This window comes from Muscardinus avellanarius (assembly GCF_963383645.1).
Source record: "Muscardinus avellanarius genome assembly, chromosome: 15".
Classification (NCBI taxonomy): Eukaryota; Metazoa; Chordata; class Mammalia; order Rodentia; family Gliridae; genus Muscardinus; species Muscardinus avellanarius.
Window position 1 is genome coordinate 31908581 of NC_137801.1, and position 20076 is coordinate 31928656.

The 20076-nt window shown below is 40.7% G+C and overlaps 1 protein-coding gene across 2 annotated transcripts in view; it reads right to left on the reverse strand.

Moving 5' to 3' along the window:
• Positions 1-19053: 19053 nt before the first annotated feature.
• ATL2 (atlastin GTPase 2) overlaps positions 19054-20076 on the reverse strand; it is a gene marked incomplete at both ends in the record, with an annotated part of 59490 nt that continues 58467 nt past the window's right edge. The window contains 2 exons of one of the 2 annotated variants that reach the window (XM_080710973.1): positions 19054-19173; positions 19753-19767. In XM_080710973.1, coding sequence (XP_080567099.1) covers positions 19054-19173; positions 19753-19767 — 135 coding nt within the window. The remainder of the gene's footprint in view (positions 19174-19752; positions 19768-20076) is intronic. The other variant, XM_080710974.1, reaches the window with a different exon arrangement.

Here is a 20076-nt window from a genome sequence, read left to right on the forward strand (position 1 = left end):
TTCCCAAAGCACAGCAAAGCAACACAGCAGCTCTGACAGGACTTTATGGACCCAAACATGACTTTGAACTCCACCCTGCCTTCCCTCTACCTACATTAAAACTTTTGAAGGAGATATGTTTTTTTTTTTTTTTTTTGCGGGTTTGAGGATGGAACCTAAGGGCATTCGACTTCCAAGCTACACTCTCCCCCCCTATTTTTTATTCTTTATTTTGAAACTGGGTCTCACTGAGTTGCAGAGGGCCTCAATAAGTAGCTGAGGCTGTCTGTGAACCACAATCCTTGGGTCTCAGCCTCCCGAGTGCTGGGATTACAAGTGTGCACCACCACACTCGACTAGGATTTTTTTTTTTTTTTTGAATGATGCTGATAGTTCATATTGCCTGAAAATATTTCTTTTCAAATCCCAAAGCATTTGGGGCATAGTCTGAGGCTAATGCTGGAGTGGCCAGGCAGATGGGAATGTGGATTGGTGGCAGGGGAGGAGGACCTCCAAGCCAGGACCACCTGCCTTCCAGATCATCCCAGCTGCAGGTTTTACAAAACAAAGATCTGCCTTTGGCCTTCATTGCCAGGGCAGCTATAGCAGCCACCACCCTGATCTTGGAGTCTCTGTGAGACCCACCCCTCACACACAGCCCAACAGCCTTGCCTTGGTGGGATTCTTTCTTGCCCTGGTGCCTGCGTGCTGGACTTTGGACTCTCATTTGCTTGCTGAACTTTCTTGCCAGGACTCAGAATTCCATCTTCCTGTCTAGTTCTCCTGTTGCTTGCAAGTAGCTCAACCCCCCACCCCCGCCACACACACACACATGCCTTCCTCGTTCTGCAGCCCATTCTAGAGCATCTGAATAATGCCTATGTTTTAACATCTCATATGACTTTTCTGTTTGCCTTCCCCACTGCACTGAACCTCTGGAACAAGTACACTTGCTATCCAGACCCCCTCTCCTCATCCATATGCCCAGCCAGTGCAGGACTGGCATGCAGGCACACGTTAGGTGCTGAATGTTGCTTTATGTACTGAAAGTTCACCACAGAAGCACAGCATTCCTTGTTAACATACCTGCACACAAACCCAGAAGTAATTGTGGCTGTAACTTTGGTTTCTGCTGTCTTTCTGGAGCTCCTCCTCTGGCACCATCAAGGGCTGGGAGTTAGAAAGTTGCTACACGTGGAAGATCTAGAAAGTCACGTGGGCTGCTCTGCCCAGCTGCAGAGCACTAGGGGATGTTGCTGAGATTTGAAAAAATCCCGGGATTATTTATAATTGAAAATCAGGCTCTGGGAGTCTTCTGAGCCATGAAGGGGTTCATTATTCTCCGTCCCCGCGTGCTTCTACTCTGACCTGACACTGTCACACTCCCAGCAGCCTCCAGATCTCCTGGTCCTGAACACCTGTGAGCTTGGCAGCGAGCCGCCCTCCTGCTGCACGGAGACTCAGACACCTGCAAGCCCGCACATCCCCTCGCTGCAGAGGCGCATCAGAGAGTGACCGGGTGGTCAGCTGGGGCGGAAACTCCGACATGGCTGACTTATTCACAGGCTTATCCCAGCAGGGACCAGCAGGGGTGGAGGATGAGCAATTGAGGCCGCTGAGGGTGCTTGGTGTGAGCTTAGTCCTGCTGCAGCCCACATGACTCCCTCCCCCTGCACTCTTGGCTGAACACAGCCAGAGGTCTCTGCCATGCACACGGCAAAGCTAGGTGACTGAGGAAGTGGAGCAATGGAGGGTTGACCTGGAGGGACAGGCAAAGTTCTTCTAAGCCAGTAAATAAAAGACTTTTAGCTGCAGAATTCTTACTTCAAAAACAAAACAAACAAACATTATAACAACAAGCAGAGCTGGGAGTAGTATACTTGGAAGTTAGAGTCTTGGGAGGCTGAGACGGGAGGATCGCAGGTTTGAGGATAAGCCTCAGCAAGTAGTGAGACTGTTTCAAAAAAAAAAATAAAATCAGGGTAGGAATGTAGCTCAAAGGTAGAAAGCCCCTGGATCCAATACCCAGTAACACACACACACACACACACACACACACACACACACACACACAGTTAAAAAAAAAAAAAGCCAAGGCAAAACCTATAAAAAGTCAGAACAGAGCCAGGCGTGGTGGCATATGCTTATAATCCCAGTATTTGGGAGGCTGAGACAGGAGAATTGTGGTTCAGTCAGCCTCAGCAACTTTGCAACTCAGTGAGACCCTGTTTCAAAATAAAAGAATAAAAAATAGGGCTGGAGATGTAGCTTGGAGGTAGAATGCCCCTGAGTTCCATCCCCAGTACCGCAAAATAAATAAATAATAATAAACCCAGCACTAGAAGTGGTATTTGTGAAAAGCTGTTGTGAGCAGGCACACTGATGAGGGTGTTGATCAGAATATTCTTCCCCGTGAATGGTAGAAGCCCAACCCATGTGAGCTTCATGAAAATGAGACCTCACTGGAAGGACCCTGGAGCACCAGCACACACACCTGGGCTCTCATACCTACAGTTGGGCCTCATGCCACAGGGACCCCTTTCCTCCCTCTCCCCCCCTCTCATTCTTTTCAGTAGAGAAAGACTTTCTCTGTGTGACTGAAACCAGTCTCTGGCATCCCTAGGTCCCACCTCCCAGAGTTAATATGCCTTTATAAACCAGCAGTTTTTCTTAACACAATTCTAGGAAAGCCCTCTGGCCCAGATTCTGCCTGTGCTGTCACTGTAGGCAGAAGAATGGGTACATGTCCACCCATGGCCAAGGGTGCAGCATTCTGGTACTAACAGACCCTTAGGAAGGGGACTGAGAAGATAGAATTCCCAAAGAAAAGGGCTTCTGTTAGGTTAATGATGGAGAACAGTACAGGTTCCTAACATTTTGACAGCCCCTTTTGGAAATGGTGCCTAAGCCAAAAGGAATGTTCCTAGTGAGTCCAACTTGGAAGTACTAAAGACTGGGGCAAGGAGAGCTGGGCAAAGCCTCTCAGACCACCCAGAGGGTGGCATCTACCTCCCTTATACAACCCACACTAAAAAACAAGCAATGGCCAGGAACATGTGTGCTGCTTTTGAAACTTAATTCAAGTTGAAAGGACTCCATGTCTTATCTTGTACAAGTGTGCTAGCGAGAGCATGCTGGTTCAGTGGGTAATAAATAACCTCTCATTATGAGAAATGCAATGCCTCACCCCGCCGAGCCACTTGGTTACCACGATCTGACATTACAGAAGCTTTTCTTGTGAGAGATTTCTGAGCTGCTTCCCTTTGCAAATGACTTCAGCTAATGGCTTTCCATGCTGTTAGTGGACTGAGTCCAAGCTATCTTTGATTTGTGGTCATTTGATTGGGTCCTGAAATGAGAGGCTTTGCCTTGCAGGAATAATTGCCTGGGAACCCGGCAGCGTAATATAATTCCTGCAGAGGAAACATAAATTTGGAGAAACTTAACTCCTCCGTAGAAATGAAAATAGCTGGAAAGTTCTTGCTCCATACTAGCCCCTTCCTTTCCTCTGGCAGCTCACTTCAGCCCTTTCTAACTCACCAATTTTCCTGATATTGGGAATGTTTTCTTAGAAAAGAGGGGGTCTTCTTTTCTAAGAAAAGAAGGATCCTACTCCACAAAATCCAGAGCCACTTGGAAAACAATCCAGCCCACAGCCTGGTAGGTCTAACCACCATAACCTCTGGCAAAATGTCAGTCCTCCGACTCTGCCTAGGCATTCCAAATGCACATCAGCCACCATAGGTCTGTCAGGGCACTGAAAAGAGGATCCTTCACCAACAGGAAGGAAGACAGTTCCACCTAGGACAGTTGCATGGTCCCCTACATGCTTCTGGGCTGACTCACAGAACCACTTTAGGAGTCTTTGGTACCAGGATCCAAAGAAAATGATTACAGAGCTCAGCCCTGTGCTACGGGTACTTCACAGGTCAGAATCAAAACACCAAAAGACATTTTTTTTTCCGACATTGGAAATCTGACTTCATTTTCAGCCCATCACAACCAAAGGTTATCTCAAGCTTGGCAGGGCCTTTTTCTTCTTCATAAACTTTTTATTTTGGAATGAGTGTCACAGAGAAGCTGCAAATAAAGTACAGAGTTCCCACATACGATTCACCCAGTTCCCACCGATGTTAGGATCTGCCCTTTCATGCTACATCTGTCAAAATGAAGTTGACACTGGTGACAGAACCATCCACCAGACCCCAGATGTCAGCTCAGACCTTTTTGAAGGAAATCTGAATATTTACCTTTTGAAGTGAATACAGACCGCTTTGATGCAATCAGCTAAACTTACAAAGCATTAACAAGTCCAAAGTTAGAATATTCTCTTAGGTCTCTCCTCAAAATGCAAGACCCAGATCCCTAGGGCTTTCATGTTCCTTCAAGTATCATGTTGATGTCATTCTCGTGGCCATAGTAATATCTAAAGTACACATATCTGTTTTCTCTATATTTCTAAAAATTTCCTTTCATTCATTCTCAAAAGCTGAGACTGCAGAAGCTACTACTGCTGAAATGGGGACAAGATTGGCTAATGAGGAAGTTTCCTTACTATCACAACAGTGAAAATGTTCAACCTAAGCACCAGAATAACAATTCACATTCATGGAAAATGTTAACATTAGATCATTTTAATTATCTTTATTTTTCAGAGGGATCACAGTAAGGCCTTTTACTTAGAAACTTCTTTCACAACTATTCCAGAAAAATATTTACTCTGAAAGATGAAATATCCCAGTAGTTTTGTTGTTGTTGATGCTGATGTTTCCTTTTCCCAGATTTGACATAAGTTAAATAAGGTATGAGCATAAATGCAAAATCAGATTCTAGTTTTTATTCAAAAGCTGAGTTTAGAACAATTATAATCTGCTCCATCAGAAATGCTAGGCTACCGCAAATGACAAATGATTGCGTAAAATGGGCCTCAGCTGCCCCCTGCTGTACTCCAAGTGAATGACAGGACTTCCTAATTTAGCATCAGGAAACATTATTTGGCATGTAGTAGCCTCTCTAGCAAGAATGTAAAGTCCATGGCAGAAGAGAGTGGGCATGTGACTCATCATGTCCCCAGCACATAGCATAGACTAGACACTTAATACGTATATTGGATGAGTGACTATACAGGTAAGGAAGACATGCTTACAGATGCTGGGTAGGTATAAGGCCAATATTTACAGGTCCAAGATAAAAAATTCTAATGTTTTATAATGCTCTGTTCAGAAGCATTTGAAAATAATTTGGTGCCCATTGGGACTTCTCTTTCAGCAATCCAAAACCTGGAATTGTCTAATGATTCCACTAGGTCCAACAAGCTAGTTAGATATAGGTAGATCTCTCTGGATGTGACCACCAAGAAATAATTCGTTAAGAGCACAGGAGCTAAAAGCCACTGGGAGGAAAATAACAGAAAGAAACCCTAGACTTGTCTCCAAGATGACAGAACTTGTTGAGAGCTCATACAAAGTTCTCATCTTCCATCCCTTGCTCCAGGGACTCCTGCCACCGCCATCCCTCCAGTGATCATTTTATATCTCAAAAGGATTACTGAAGGCAGAGATGGGAAGGCAGGCGTCGTCTCTGGTTGGAGGTACACTTAATGAATATAAAAAAGGCATATCAGAGGTAAGATTTCAACATTTCATACACTGAGATAGCTACTCAGAGGAGTTAACACAATTTACATGTGTGGAAGAATGCTAAAGGCAATATAATTAAGTGCTAATCCATGTGATACAGACAACTGCAGTAGGGTGCTGCACAAGGAAACATCTAAATGGGCCTGACTTCTCCAAGAAGCTGAGCTTTGGAGAACATGGATATGAATCAAACAAGCATAAGGAAAGGAAAAAGTATTTCAGACTAGGGGAAGTGACTGAGTAAAGACATAGACTGATATGATATGTCCCTGAACCACTCCTGACAGCAGAAACAAGCCTTCCTTTCTGTTTCATGAAGCTGATCTTCCACCCCTACCCCCATATAAAGATTGCAATAGTTAACTTTAATGACACCAGTTTTCCTTCGGTTATTCCCTTGAAGGAATACTTATACACCAAGACCAAAATTTCAAATTTTAGTTATCCATACAACATACATGAGAATGATTTGGAGGGAGCATCATCATAAGTTGGGCTAAAATTTTGACAAGGATTCCTTTAGCAGAGATTCTGAATTTAAATAATTAAGGAAACTGAGCTAGGCATGGTAATGCAAGTTTGTAATACCAGTATTTAGGAGGCTGAGACAAGAGGATCACAGGTTGGAGGCTAGACTCAGCAACTTAGCAAGACCTTCAAGAACTTATTTTCAAAATAGAAAATAAAATAGGACTAGGGACCTCGCTTAGAAGAAAAATGCCGAGTTCAATCCCTAGTACCTAATCACCATTGCCATCATCAAGTGTTAGGAGGGGTTCTAATTGTTTGCCCCTCTGTGTCCTGAAATCTGGACACAACAATGATCTCCACTAAATCAAGGAGAGATGCCAGAAAGTCCTCCCTGTAATGTAAGACTGCTTGCTCAGTAACTTCATAAGCTCAGTGTCCCTGGAATAAAAATGAAGGTTATGTCTGAGCTCAATAAACAGACCCCATTAAAGCTGATCCCCGTTCTGCCATGACTGAGGACTCACCCCGTTGACTGCTGCCACCAATTCTGAGTCTCCAGTTTGGTACGAGGACTGAGGGAGACCAGATTACCACCAGATAGGTGATCACATAAGACCCTTTTCATCACAGAAAAGTTGCAGCTTGTTTTCACCGGGACACACATTCTGGCTCGAATTTGTCTTCCCTGCATGCCACCCTTTGTGGATGTCTTACACCCCTTGACCGTGATCAGGATATTCCACCCAAAGGTGACTTGATGAAGGCGCTCACTCTACAGCAGTAATGGTGCAGCGAGCTGATAGTCACAGGACCCCTGGTTAAGAAAGCACGCACTGGGAGGCAGGTAGCCCTACACATGCCGGAGTGGCTTCTTGAAAACTTCAGTACCAGCTAAGAGACATTTTGTAAAATTAGATATTGCCCTACCAGTTATATGCTTTTAGCCACTAATATTATTTCTCCAATAGCCAGAATATATGCCTGGGAATGGATAAATAAATTGGGTGTGGTAACTTCCAATCAAACCTTTTGATCCACCTGAAAAACTTTTGCTTGCCACTCACTCTATGATTATAGACTTTGCTGGTTTAGAAATACTAATGACCAAGAAAAAACAAAAAGTTCCCACCAGAGGAATGTTTCTACCATTTAAGATGGCCATTTGAGCCAGACATGGTGGTGCACACCTATAATCCTAGTACTTGGGAAGCTAAGACAGGAGGATCACAAGTTCAGGATCAACTTCAGTAACTTAGTAAGGCCCTCTGCAACTTAGAGACCCTGTTTCAAAATAAAAAATAGACTAGTGCTGAGGTATTATAATTCAGAGGTAGAATGTCCCTGGGTTCAATCCCCAATACCACAAAAAATAAAATAAAATAAAACAAAATAAAATGGCCATTTCTATTTCCTTTCACCACACCACTAAAACAAATGAGGAGGGTATGTTTGCCATTTTAGCTGAGGTCACTGATCCTGGGTATCAAAGGAAAGTAGATAAGAGGTGCTACATGCAGCAGACAGGAAGAAATGCATAGAAACTAGGAGATCTTTTAAGAAAACTTCTCATACTGTCTTGTTTAACTGTGAAAGTTAACACACCAGCAATCCTGGAGAACAGACAACCACCAAACACATCCCCCAGGAATAGAGGATTGAGTCACCCTGCCAGATCAAGCCAAAGCTGTGGTTGGGTACAAATAAACTGTGATATAGGATATTACTGGGATGGGGACATAACTCAGTGGTAGAAGTGCTTGCCTAGTGTGCATGAAGCCTTAGGTTCAATCCCCGGCACCGCCATAGAACAAAACCTCATTTAAAGCCAGGTGTAGTGGAACATGCCTGCCTATAATACCACTACTTGGGTGGCTGAGACAGCAGGCTCCTAAGCTGGAGGCCAGTGTCAACAACGTAATAAGACCCAACTACCAAAAAAAAAAAAAAAAAAAAAAAAAAAAAAAAAAAGATAACAAGGGCTGGGGTACAGCCTAGAGGTAGAATGCCCCCAAGTTCATTTCTCAGTGCCCCCCCAAAAGAAAAGAGACATTACCAACTGTGCCCTTATTTTTCTCCTTCCTTGGTCAGTTATGTATAGAAATACATGTGCTAATTCCTTCTGTTACCCTGCTCCCTTCCCAATTGGTCTGTATAGTATCTGTTGATTAATCTGTTTGTCCACAGTTCACAGAATAATGAGATTATGCTTAGGGGAAAGAACAAAACAAATTCATAAATTTAGAGCTGACTGCAATCGGTTGGGATTTGGGAATCCCCCTTTATCGGAGGGAACAGCATGTTCTGTGTGACAGTCACTCACTGTTCGGATGAAGGTGTAAAGGAAATGTATGTTGATGTTGACCACCAGAGGGTGAGCTGCAGCGACCTCTGATGCTTGGGCCACCCAGATCTTTCAGACACACTCTCCTCACTTTGTTATTTCCCCAAGTACAAAGCCTTTCTTCTTCAGACAATTTCTTAGAGTACATTAAAATTAGAATACCAAAATGTGTGTTTGTGCCTATCCAGACCACAAGTGCAAGGCTTTGTTTTGAATGTGAGTTTTTTGAAAAAACATTTTATGACCCAGGGGAGCCAAGGCGGCTAGTAATGATGGCAGCCCTATCCCAGCCACAGCAGAGGCCGCATCACGCTCCCCAGGCTCTGCCCGGCTTCTCTAATAATTCTGCAGGTTTTGGTAGCCTTTGTGATTTCCTTCCTACTTAAATTACCTCGAATGGTTTCTTTTGTTAGAACCAAATAGCCTGGCTGGGAATGGTGGGTATAGGAAATGGAGGGGGTAAAGAATTTCACTGTTATCTCAGTGACTTGGGAGCCTGAGGCAGGAGGATTGCAGGTTCAAGGCAAGTCTGGACAACTCAGCAAGGCCCTGACTCAATATAAAAAGGGCTGGGGATGTAGCTCAGTGGTGCAGCACCACTGGGAAGCCTAATTCATACAGAAGAGTTTAGTAGCTGTATGAGTGCTGGTCTTGTCTCTCAGCCTGTTCCCTTACCTCCAAAATTTACAAGCATTGTTGTAAAGATTTGAAATGAGACAGGCAAAGTACTGCATACCTAGGAAATACTCTATCATGACTTCTTATTCCATCAAAATACATCCAAAACCTACTTCTTTCTACCTAACCCAGGGTCGTCATATCTCTCACTTGGATTATTTATTTTTTCCTAATTGAACTTTTACTACTCTGTAAAAGTAGTCACTGAATTTTTACTGCTCTGCTCCCATCATTCCTCTGCTCAAAATGACGTAATGGCTCCCAGTTTTCCTCCTACGAAGAAGTCCTTTCAACAGCTGATGAGACTGACAGGACCCGGCCTCCAAACTCCCCCACCGTACCTTTACCCTCGGTCTCTTCCATCCCACCCATTCTTGCCTCCTAACTATACTTTTCAAATGATACCCACCCAACTTACTCCTCAGGCCTTCATGATACCTGCTCCTTTTGTTTGAAATACTCTTCCCAAAACATTTAATCTGGCTAATGGGTATGTAGATATTCTTTACCCTCTCCATTTTCCTATTTAAAAATCTTCACAGTATCTTAAAACATCCCATCATGAAGTTTTTTATTAAGTTCTCATATGATATCCTGCACCTAGCACCACAGCTCTTTGATCAGGAAAAGCACAATCCATAGGTTATATATCGGTATCATACACAATCAAAGCCACAAGCCTGGTATTTACTCAATATATGGTTGTTTTCATGACCTGGGAATCAACTCCTCTGGGCAATACTACGAGACAAACCAATATAAAACTGAACTGAGTTCTGCCTCCTCTACCTTTTGCTTCTCCCCAACACCTCTGCTTCACCCATTCTTCTCCACTACTTTATTTTTGTCCCTAAAATTTTAGGAGTCTTTTAATGTGTAGAATGTGTGGGTAGTTATCTGGAGTGTGGGTAGCATTCGGAGTATCTGCCAACCCCCCCCACCACCACCACCCTGTGGTACTGGGGATAGAACTCAGGGGGCATTCTACCTCCAAGCTACACCCCCAGCCCTATTTTGAAACAGGATCTCACCGAGTTGCAAAGGGCCTCATTAAGTAGCTGAGGCGGTCAATGAACCACGATCCTCCAGTCTCAGCCTCCCAAATGCTGGCGTTACGAGTGTGCGCCATTGCGCCTGACTTGTGCCAAATATTTTAAGTGCAGCTGATTTAAGATTTTCCAATGCTAATTAAAATGTGTTCACTTACTTCCCAAGGTCCCTCCATATTTGTGGCATCAAAATGTTCACATGACTATATACTACAACAGAGATATGCAATTATTCCAGCCAATAATCCCTATGGCCTAAACTTTGGTTTAAAAGCAGTGTTTCAATTTGACAACTGAGGTAGTTAGTATTTATTGTATTATGTTCCCACTGGGCCAGACATTGTTCTAGGAGGAATATGATAGTGAAGAAAGTGAATCCCTGCTTTTTAGAAGTTACAATATCAAGCCGGGCATGATGACACATGCTTGTAATCCCTGCGCTTGGGAGGCTCAGGCAGGAGGATCGCACAGGTTTGAAGCCAGCCTCAGCTACTTGGTGAGGCTTTCAGCAACTCTGTTGCAACTCTGTTGGAAACAGGAGACCCTGATAAAATAGAAAATAGGTCTGGGAGTATAGCCCGGAGGTAGAAAGCCTCTGAGTTCCACCCCCAGTACCACCAAAAAAAAAAAAAAAAAAAGAGAAGTTACAATATACAATATCAATACAGAAGAACATAGAATATATAAATAAATAAATAATAAGATACTAAGTGTTGGTAAGATGCTAACCTGGGGCAATACAACAGAATAACTGGGGTAATGAGGACTAACAGGGTGGTTGGGCCTCTCTGAATAGGTAACATCTGAGTTATGATTGGAACAAACAACAAAACAAAACAAACAAAAAAATAGGGAGTTTTCCAAGCAGAATGAACAATAAGCCCAGAGGCCCCTGAAATAGGTTTGATGTGTTCAAGGGAAGGGTCAAGGTAGCTGGAGTCTAGTTAGTGAGAGAAGAGAGAAATAAGATCAAAGAAACATTCAAGAGTGAGCTGGGGTATGGTAGTACTCTAGCTGTAATCCCCGCTACAAGGGAGGCTCGGGCAGAAGGATCACAAGTTTAAGACTAGCCTGGTAACACAGCAAGACCTTAACTGTAAATAAAAAGGACAGAGGATGTAGCTCAGTAGCAGAATGCCACTGGGTTCAATCTCTAGCACCAGACAAAAAAAGGAAAAAGAGGAGGAAGAAATATGCAAGGACCAGCTTCCTGTCTATGGTAGGAAGAGAAATTAACTCACTGGAGATTTGAAGCAGCAGAGACACATGATCTTTCCCTTTTTAAATTTTTTATTGGTGCATTACATTCATACATCATATTGGGGTAAAAAACTTGTGTGTACATACATGTACACATCACCTATTTAACCCCTACCCAATTCCCACCCCATCCCTCCTTCCCTTGCTTGGCTGAGTGGTTGACTTCCATATGTTTAAGTACGTTGCGTGTTTTAGACAATTTCCTTCTTCCCCCCTCCCATCCCCTCCTTTAGGTTGTCTTGTTTGCTCCTCTACAGGATTTCCTTTTTCATCTAGAGTTCCTCCTATGACCCATTTCTCCTTAGCTTTCACATATTAAGGAAAGCATCTGATTTCTTATTGTGACTAATCTCACTTAGCATAATGTCTTCCAGTTCCATCCATTTCCCTGAAAATGATGTAATTGAGTTTTTTTTTTTTTTTTTTTTTAATGGCTGAGTAAAATTCCATTGTGAAAGAACCTTGTGGCCACTTCAGGCAGGCCAAGCTGAAAGAGGATAGAGAGATGATATAAGACTAGAGTTGTAGCTGTGGGCCTAGTGAGGGGGTGGATTCATACTATGTTCTAAAATAGTAGGCTTATAGGAATTTTGAGTAGTTGGGAGATATCTGATAGTCAAAGACAGAAGTCTCAGTGGGAGTTAAACATTTAATGGTAATTGGTGTGAAGACTATTAATGGTATTGTTCAACAAAGGACAATGAGTAGAAGTAAGATCAAAGAAAATGAGTAAAATTTTTTCAATAAACCTATCATCAACTATATAAAATGCTAAGAGAATGACAGGCACTAGACTGAACTTTATCTTAAAAGATGATCCCTTTTGACCATGGTGAGAATTGTTTACACAAAGTGGTAGGGACAAGCCAGATTAGTCAATTCAGGTTAAAAAAAAAAGTGTAACTTTCTGAAAATTTTGCTGTGAAGAAAAATTGTAGCTGAAAAAGGGGCAGACCAGGTGTTTTAAGTGAGGTGGTATTAAGGAATGTTTGCTAGCCAAATAAAATGATCTTGCAGCAAAGAACTTAGTGACACAAAAGGATGCAGAGACTAAGGATATGCACAGGATCACAGTCTCAAGATGATGGATTCCAGAGCACACATGAAGAGCCAACATTAATATGAAGAGACTTTACCTACTGTCTGAGAACACAGAATCACATGGACACATCTGGAGTTGCACTGATAGATTAATGTGGTAGATGAGAATAATTAATTGCTTGCATTTCTCCCTATGAGACATAAGGCGAGCAGGAAAAGAATTTAATAATCTGATAAGAAAGCATGAAATAGTAGCTGAATTTGCTACTATTGAGAAGAGTGGCAGGATTGTCTGGTGGGGTAAATATCTACTACAGATGTGCGGCCATGCACTTTAAGATACTCTCCACAGGATTTGGTGATTTTCTCCAGCAATATTCAGCTGCTTGAATACAGGTACATGTAATTAGAGTGCTAGGTTTTTAAAGAGGCTTGAAATTTTGTTAGGCGGGCACACAGAGAGGCAAAAATTTTTATAAAGGAATGGCTGCAGTGCTGGCTGGGCCACCATCTAAGCTGAGTAAGAGGGGAAGTGAGATGAGGTGACATGAAAAAGTGGTAGGGTGAAAAGATGAGGTTTTGATGAGATGTGAGAATTGCTTGAAAGGAAATACTGGAGTAAATGAACTAAAAAGACAGGAAGTGATCACAGATCTGGGAGGTAGCACAGTTAGAAGGCAGGAGGGTGGAGATAAAGTAGCAGGAAATATCCTTGAGGCTGAAGAGGCCAAGGTAAGGGATGGGTCATTTTATGTGGGGTCACGGTGTCAAGAATGACCACAGCAGGAACAAGAGGGAGGCCATTAGCCACTTGCCAGCTACCGATAAGGGGATCAGAAGAGTGCCAAAAGCATTGGGACGAGCAGTGAAAAGGGCTGATGACTTACAGAAGCTGTTGTCATTTAACCCCCTAAGTCCCAAATTTTCAATTCTGCAAACAAAATATTCAAATATTATTTCAAAATTACCTTAAGTGGCATATCTGTTACTCAATTTCAGTTTTTATAGGTGCTCCACACCTGGGACAATAGACAAGATGGAGCAGTGGAGCACAGGAACAGGTCTATCCCTACTTTGGAGGCTGGAGCAGTTACTGAAGGCCAGCACGTGGAAGGCAGAGGGGAGACATGCTTGAATGATGAGGGACTGGAAAACAGTTAACCTTCAGTTAAGGTGAGAAATGAAGGGAAGCCATAGAGGGAGAGAGAAAGCTCCGAGCACACAGAGTTGTAGAACACAAAGCAAGGGAGAGGAAGGGCAGGAAAGGGTTGAGGAGGTATACAGTTAGATAGTGGTCCTGTCTGGCTGCATGACAAAATCACTTGGGAAAACTTCTAAAAATATTGATGATTGGACAGACCATCTCAACTAGAACCACTGGGGAGAGGAGGATGCAAAATATATGTAGCATGGTCATCAAACTTTCGAATATATGCTTACCTTTAACACAAGTAACATGGAGGGGGCACCAGCATCAGGTTTATCTCTGACAAACTCAAGAGTACTAAAGGTGAATATTTTATACCTTTACATACATTTTCTAATTTAACACATATTTTATCTGCTCTAGAGGAATTTTAAAGAAAGGGACTTATAGGAGTCTCAATTCCCAGTGTTTACAAGAGAATTTGGTAGTCTGATCCACTCTTTCTTTAGCATTAGGATGACAAAAGCTTTTATCACTAAAGAGATTTTTTGATGACAGTTTTCCTCCTACCACACTTTAATACAGAAAAGTATACTTTAGATCTATTATCAACATTTGTTCTTCTCAACACAGGTTCTACCTCTCCCCCAGGGAAATACAAAATAATTTCAGCTCTGACTGCAGAAAACCTGCTTAACCAGAAAAGTATAAATATAGCAGAAGCTGGGCATGATGGTGTATGCCTGTAATTCCAGCTTCTCGGGGGGCTGAGGGAGGGAATTCCAAGTTTGAGGCCAGTTTAGGTAATTAGCAAGACCCCGTCTCAAAAAATAAGAAAGGCTAGAAGTGTAGAGTGACAGCTGTGGTAATGCCCCTGGGCTCAACCTCCAGCACCAAAATAAATAAATCAACAAACAGCAGGGGAAATTCATAATCCTATTACTCACTGGGATACATTTCTTCTTTAATACTGGAACTATTACAGCAGCATGAATCAAAATGATGTGTGACTACTAGAAATACAGTTAAATACAATGTAGGTGGGGCCCAAGAACATGCATCTACAACAAGCATTCCATGTGATTCTAAAAATAAAGCCAAACTGATACTTGGAGAAAATAACCCTAGAGTGTTAGTTAGAATTGCTGCTTAACTATTCTATTTTTCCTAAGAGTCATCCATGTGTCTTTAATATCTAAATGTTAATTTCCTTACGTGGTCCATAAAGCCCTTTACCATCTGGCTCAGGTTATTTATCTATGGTACTGGGGATTAAACTCAGGGGGGTTCTACTTCTGGGCTACACCCTATCCCTTTTTATTTTGAAACAGAGTCTTGGTAAATTACTGCACACTGGCCTAGACCTATACTACAATCCTCCTGTCTTAGCTTCTTAAGTACTAGCATTACAGGTGTGCACCACTGCACCATTTGGCCCAGGTCTTTATAACTTCATCTCCACTGCTATACTCATCTTTGAGCTTCAGTCACTCTGGACCACTCTCCTGTTCCTCATAGATGTTAACATCTCTCTCCAATCTTGTGGTAGGAGGAAAACTGTCATCAAAAAATCTCTTTAGTGATAAAAGGTCTGGCATTCCTTCCACAAAGGCCCATCTACCAACAGGGCATAGTGGCACACACCTACAGTCCCACTACTCAGGAAGGGGGTTCATTTGAGCCCAGGAAACATCATGTGACTGACTCAATTTTTTTAAAAAATCGTATCTCCCCTCAGAATAATCAAAGCAACCAATTGAGTATTAAATTATTTAATAACCTAGGAAAATATCCAAGTATATAACAAAAGTATCATGTACAGAATAATTCTATTTTTGTGTAAAATAAAACCAAGAGTATGTTGTATGTACATGCAGACCTGTCAATACACACAGGATAGACTTCAATAGTACAATATCAAGCTAATGGCTATCTCTGAGGTATAATAAAAAAATGGGCAGATTTTTCCACTTCTTGATCATGATTCATTTTTACATTATAATTTTATGGGTAAATTTTACCTTGTTTCAGTATTAGTAGAATCTTGCTTTCTCCACTCTTTAGTGCTTTTTTAGAATGCAGCTAAGACAGCTTACATTTTCAGTTAGGGAAGTTACTTGTCTGGGTCTCAAGTTTCATACATAATAAGCTTCATACTGATTCAAACCTCCATTCAAACTTTAGTAGTAAAATCCTAGACTTGCAAACCTGAGATACCTGCAACTTCTTTTTTAATTAGGCCATTTCCTATCCATCTTTACAGGACTGTCATGACGATACAAAAAAGTACATATACATGGAAATGTTGAACTGAGCTATGCAACAGCTGTGATCACTCCTATAAGCCTTATTATACATATCTTAGGTGCTTTAGCCTGGTCAGCTGATATTTTTTGGCTCTGAAAAGACCCCCAAAGTCAAAAAACCTAAAAGGACATAAAATCTATATTTCACTGCTGTTACAGGTATCTGATTTACTTAGCTTAAATTCCAGCAAAAATGCAAATCTGAAAAAGTTCCAAGGATCTAACACAAGACATAAGAAGGGAAGATGGTAATTCCATGCTACTTGGGGAAGTTCCAAATTGGCTTTGTCTACCTAGAAACTAACAACTGGAGTTAAATTCTGGTTAAGGCTGGGCATGATGGCGCACGCTTGTAATCCCCGCGCTTGGGAGGCAGAGACAGGAGGATCACGCAGGTTCGAAGCCAGCTGCGCGCGCTGGCTTAGGAGACCGTTTCCAAATAAAAATGTAAAAATAGGTCTGGGAGTGTAGCCCGGAGGTAGAAGGGCTTCCAGGAACCCCAGTACCACACACACACACACACACACACAAATTCTGGTTAAGTTAGTGGCTAGGAATTTAGGCTATCAATTTTTAGGCCTGAACCTGTAAATGTATAACAGACATAAACAACCCACACTAGCAGACAAGCAGCTAATCAAAAAGCTCATTTTTGACCAGGCTAAAATGAAAAGCAAATGGTTTCCCAAAAGCCATTTTGGGTATTTATACAGCACTTCATTAACAGCCACATCAATGCTGATGGTATAATAGGTTCTTAACCAAGTTAAGACCAAAACTTTCCTTTTAAAATCCCATAATTAAGAATTTATTTACATAACCTTTATTATGTAAATAAAACTAAAAGCACTCATGCCTGTATCAAGGGTGAAGTCTTTAGCCCACCCAGATCAACTCTTTAAGTAAAACAAAGTCCATCTCAGAGTTCTCTGAAAATAGAAGCCTCAAAGGTGAAATACTGCTATTCAGTTCTACAAATTTAATAGTTTCATTGAAGCAAGGATGAATAGCTATGTATCTTCATGAGAAACATATATAAAGTACACTCAACTGCAAGGTCATAAATGACTATCTTTTCCACAAAAGCAACTATGTGTCTTGCTTAGGAAGATAAATCATTTGTCACTGAGAAAATTCCCATCACTTTTTAACAACCTAATTTGCAATATAGATTAGTAAAAATTTCATCTCAAAAAAATACTTAACACCAAAGATGTTATTTTAGCCAATAGCTTAGAGTTCGTCTCTAATTAAATTCCTTTTAGTGTTTCTTGGCTAACAATACTCAGAGCCTTCCAGCTGAAACTAATAGGATTTCTTGTAATCCTGTAAAGAATTATACCATTTTTGGAGAAAACACTTTAAGAAGAAATACTAAAAAACACAATTGCTTAGACTTCACAAAATTTTTTAAGGTAAGCTGTAAGTCTTTCATTTCAGAAAAACTGTTATTATACAACAAACATTTATTTTGCCATTCATAAAAACAATCCACAGCATTCATAAAACAGGGTGGGAGAAGAAATAAAAAGAGACATTTTCAGGTGGATTCTTTATATGTTTAAAAACAGACAAGTAAGCAGAATTTAATACAGACACAAAAATACAATCCATATAAAAACAATTTGAATGGGGCCTGGAAGGGGAGATATATCAACCAAATAAATTTAAGCTTTCGTGCATACAACTCAACATCTGAATCTGCTTTACTTAAAAACCAAACTAGGGGCTTTAAAAGATGCTTATAAAGAAGGCTGCAAATGCACTGAAAAATGTCAGCCTTACACATACCATACCCACTCACACCAAAAAATAAAAAAAGGAATTAATAAACCCTCAACTATACCTAAGCTACTCATATCGGGTTTCCCTTACAAAGACAGACACAGAAAAATATAACTTTTTACAAGCTTGGCTTTGAGGTACAATACCTTAGATCTCTCAACTTGGCTGTTTCCTGCTCATGCTCTTTTCAGTATAAACAAATATGGTTTACGTAGTGGAATACATACTTGAGGAATTCCTTAAAAAAGAATCACAAGTTTCATTTTATATATACAACAAATTTTTAATTATATACTGAAAATAAATTACAGGAAATAACTTTAAAATGCAACAGAGGACAAGTCACAAGAAACATTCCCATTGAATTCCCTTGGGGGGGGTGAGACTGCAGTGCTCAAGGAAGATAAATATCACAAATATATCAAAAACTTCAAATTGTCTATGCATTCACACACTGACGTGAGCCACAAACATTCCCTTCACAGGAATTGTACTGATCAGCCTACCACAGAACCAGATTTTGCCATAAACTACAAAACTTTGAATACAAAATTGTATTTATATATTTATAAGTCATATACATGCCCTATCAGTGAATTTTAGAAAATAAAAGCTACACACTGTACAGACACTCTGAACTCATAGCTGTAGACAACATTTTTGGATGGAATTTCTCCCCCAATAAAATTAATGGCATATTTTATGTACATGAAGGCTAAACTGCAAAAAAACAGTTCAGTTTCCCAGATATGCATCTCCTTTTAGGGCAGGTTTATAAATTTAAAAAGGCAAGACAAATGTACACCTCAGAATTACTTTCTTAGCTATAAGAGTTGTCATGTAATTTTTGTGAAGTTTCTGATACATGCATTTATGTAATACTGGTATTGAAGGCAGTAAAGCAATATATACTTTTAAAGTAGTGGCTCAATAAAGGCTTCATTGTCATTCTGATCTGATTCTTGATACAGTGATTCATATATTCTCTAAAAATTAAAATTTCAATGGGACACTATGTTAAAGAGACTCTAAATAGATTTCTTAAAATATTTCCCTGAAATATCCTTTTACATAAGACGAATTTCACTAAACATTAGATTAAAAATAAAAGAATTAGACATGGCACAAATGTGCATGATATACTAATGCTCCTCAGCCAATCTCCAGGTCCAAGGAGCCATTAAAAGAAGCTTAAAACCAACAAACAATTTCACACTCTGTGGCAGCCATCTGTGAAGCCAGTTATACTAAACTACTTCTACAGTTGATTGTAAACTTTGGTTTATTTTTATTTGAGTTCTCATTGTACAGCAAGCATGAACAAAAGAGAGAGTAGAGTCCATGAGGAGATGAACTGTCAGTCTGTCTTTAATCTGGCATGATGAGACACCTGGTCAGTCAGGCCTGCTTTGATAGAGTTTGTTACAGACTGCCTTATGTTTTCCTCCATCAAATTATCACCCAGGGGCTTCAATACCTGTGGTATGAGAAATGTGCAAAACAAACAAAAACATGAGGTAAAAAAAGAGTTACATATAAAAATAGATATAAAATTTCAATTCAAAGCAATGACAAAAATAACCAGGAATGTGAGAAATAAAAAGATGCTTTTCCAAAAGAAAAAAAAAGTTATGATGCTACAAATAATGCAGCTAGACATTTTATACTGCAACAAAAATTACTTTCCTCTTATTCAAACCACTTACAAATCCTATGAGATGGATGTGCAATTCCATACCCTATATGCAGCATCAAATCTGGTATGTATACAGCATTTATGCAGACCGGCCAGACGGTCCTGCTTATTGTCCTACATGTTTAAGTGTGAACACTTCAGATAGAGAAAAAGTTAAAAATACTGTCTAAGTTTTCTTCTTGTTATTGTTGGATGACAGTCTCTGTCGCTGTGCTGATGAAAGAGCACGATGAACCACTCGACGTCTAGTAACTTCAAACAGTTTGGAAAACACCTAAAACATGGAGTGATGTGTTAGGAGAATGACTCAGAGTGCCTACAGAGTTTAAGACTACAAGAATTTGAGACTATGTTTCTCACCTTCCTGGGACTCCTCTGAAGCAAAAGAAGAGAAATGCAAAAAAATTTAGACAAGGTTTGTTGAAACAGCACAGAGCTTCTCTGACTAGTAATCGCCTTTCCCCAATAATAGTAAATTGAAAATTCTGCACACCTTAGACTTCTATCTAATTGCTTTGTAAGAATGGCACCTGTAAAAATCTACAATCAATGCTGAGCAGATGAGTGTTTTTTAAAAGAAGACATTGTACAATTATTGAAATTCAATGCAGAAAATTAGTAATGGTTCAAGTTTTTAAGGTAGATCACTTTTTAAAGAGTGAGGTGGTAACAGAATGCATGTGC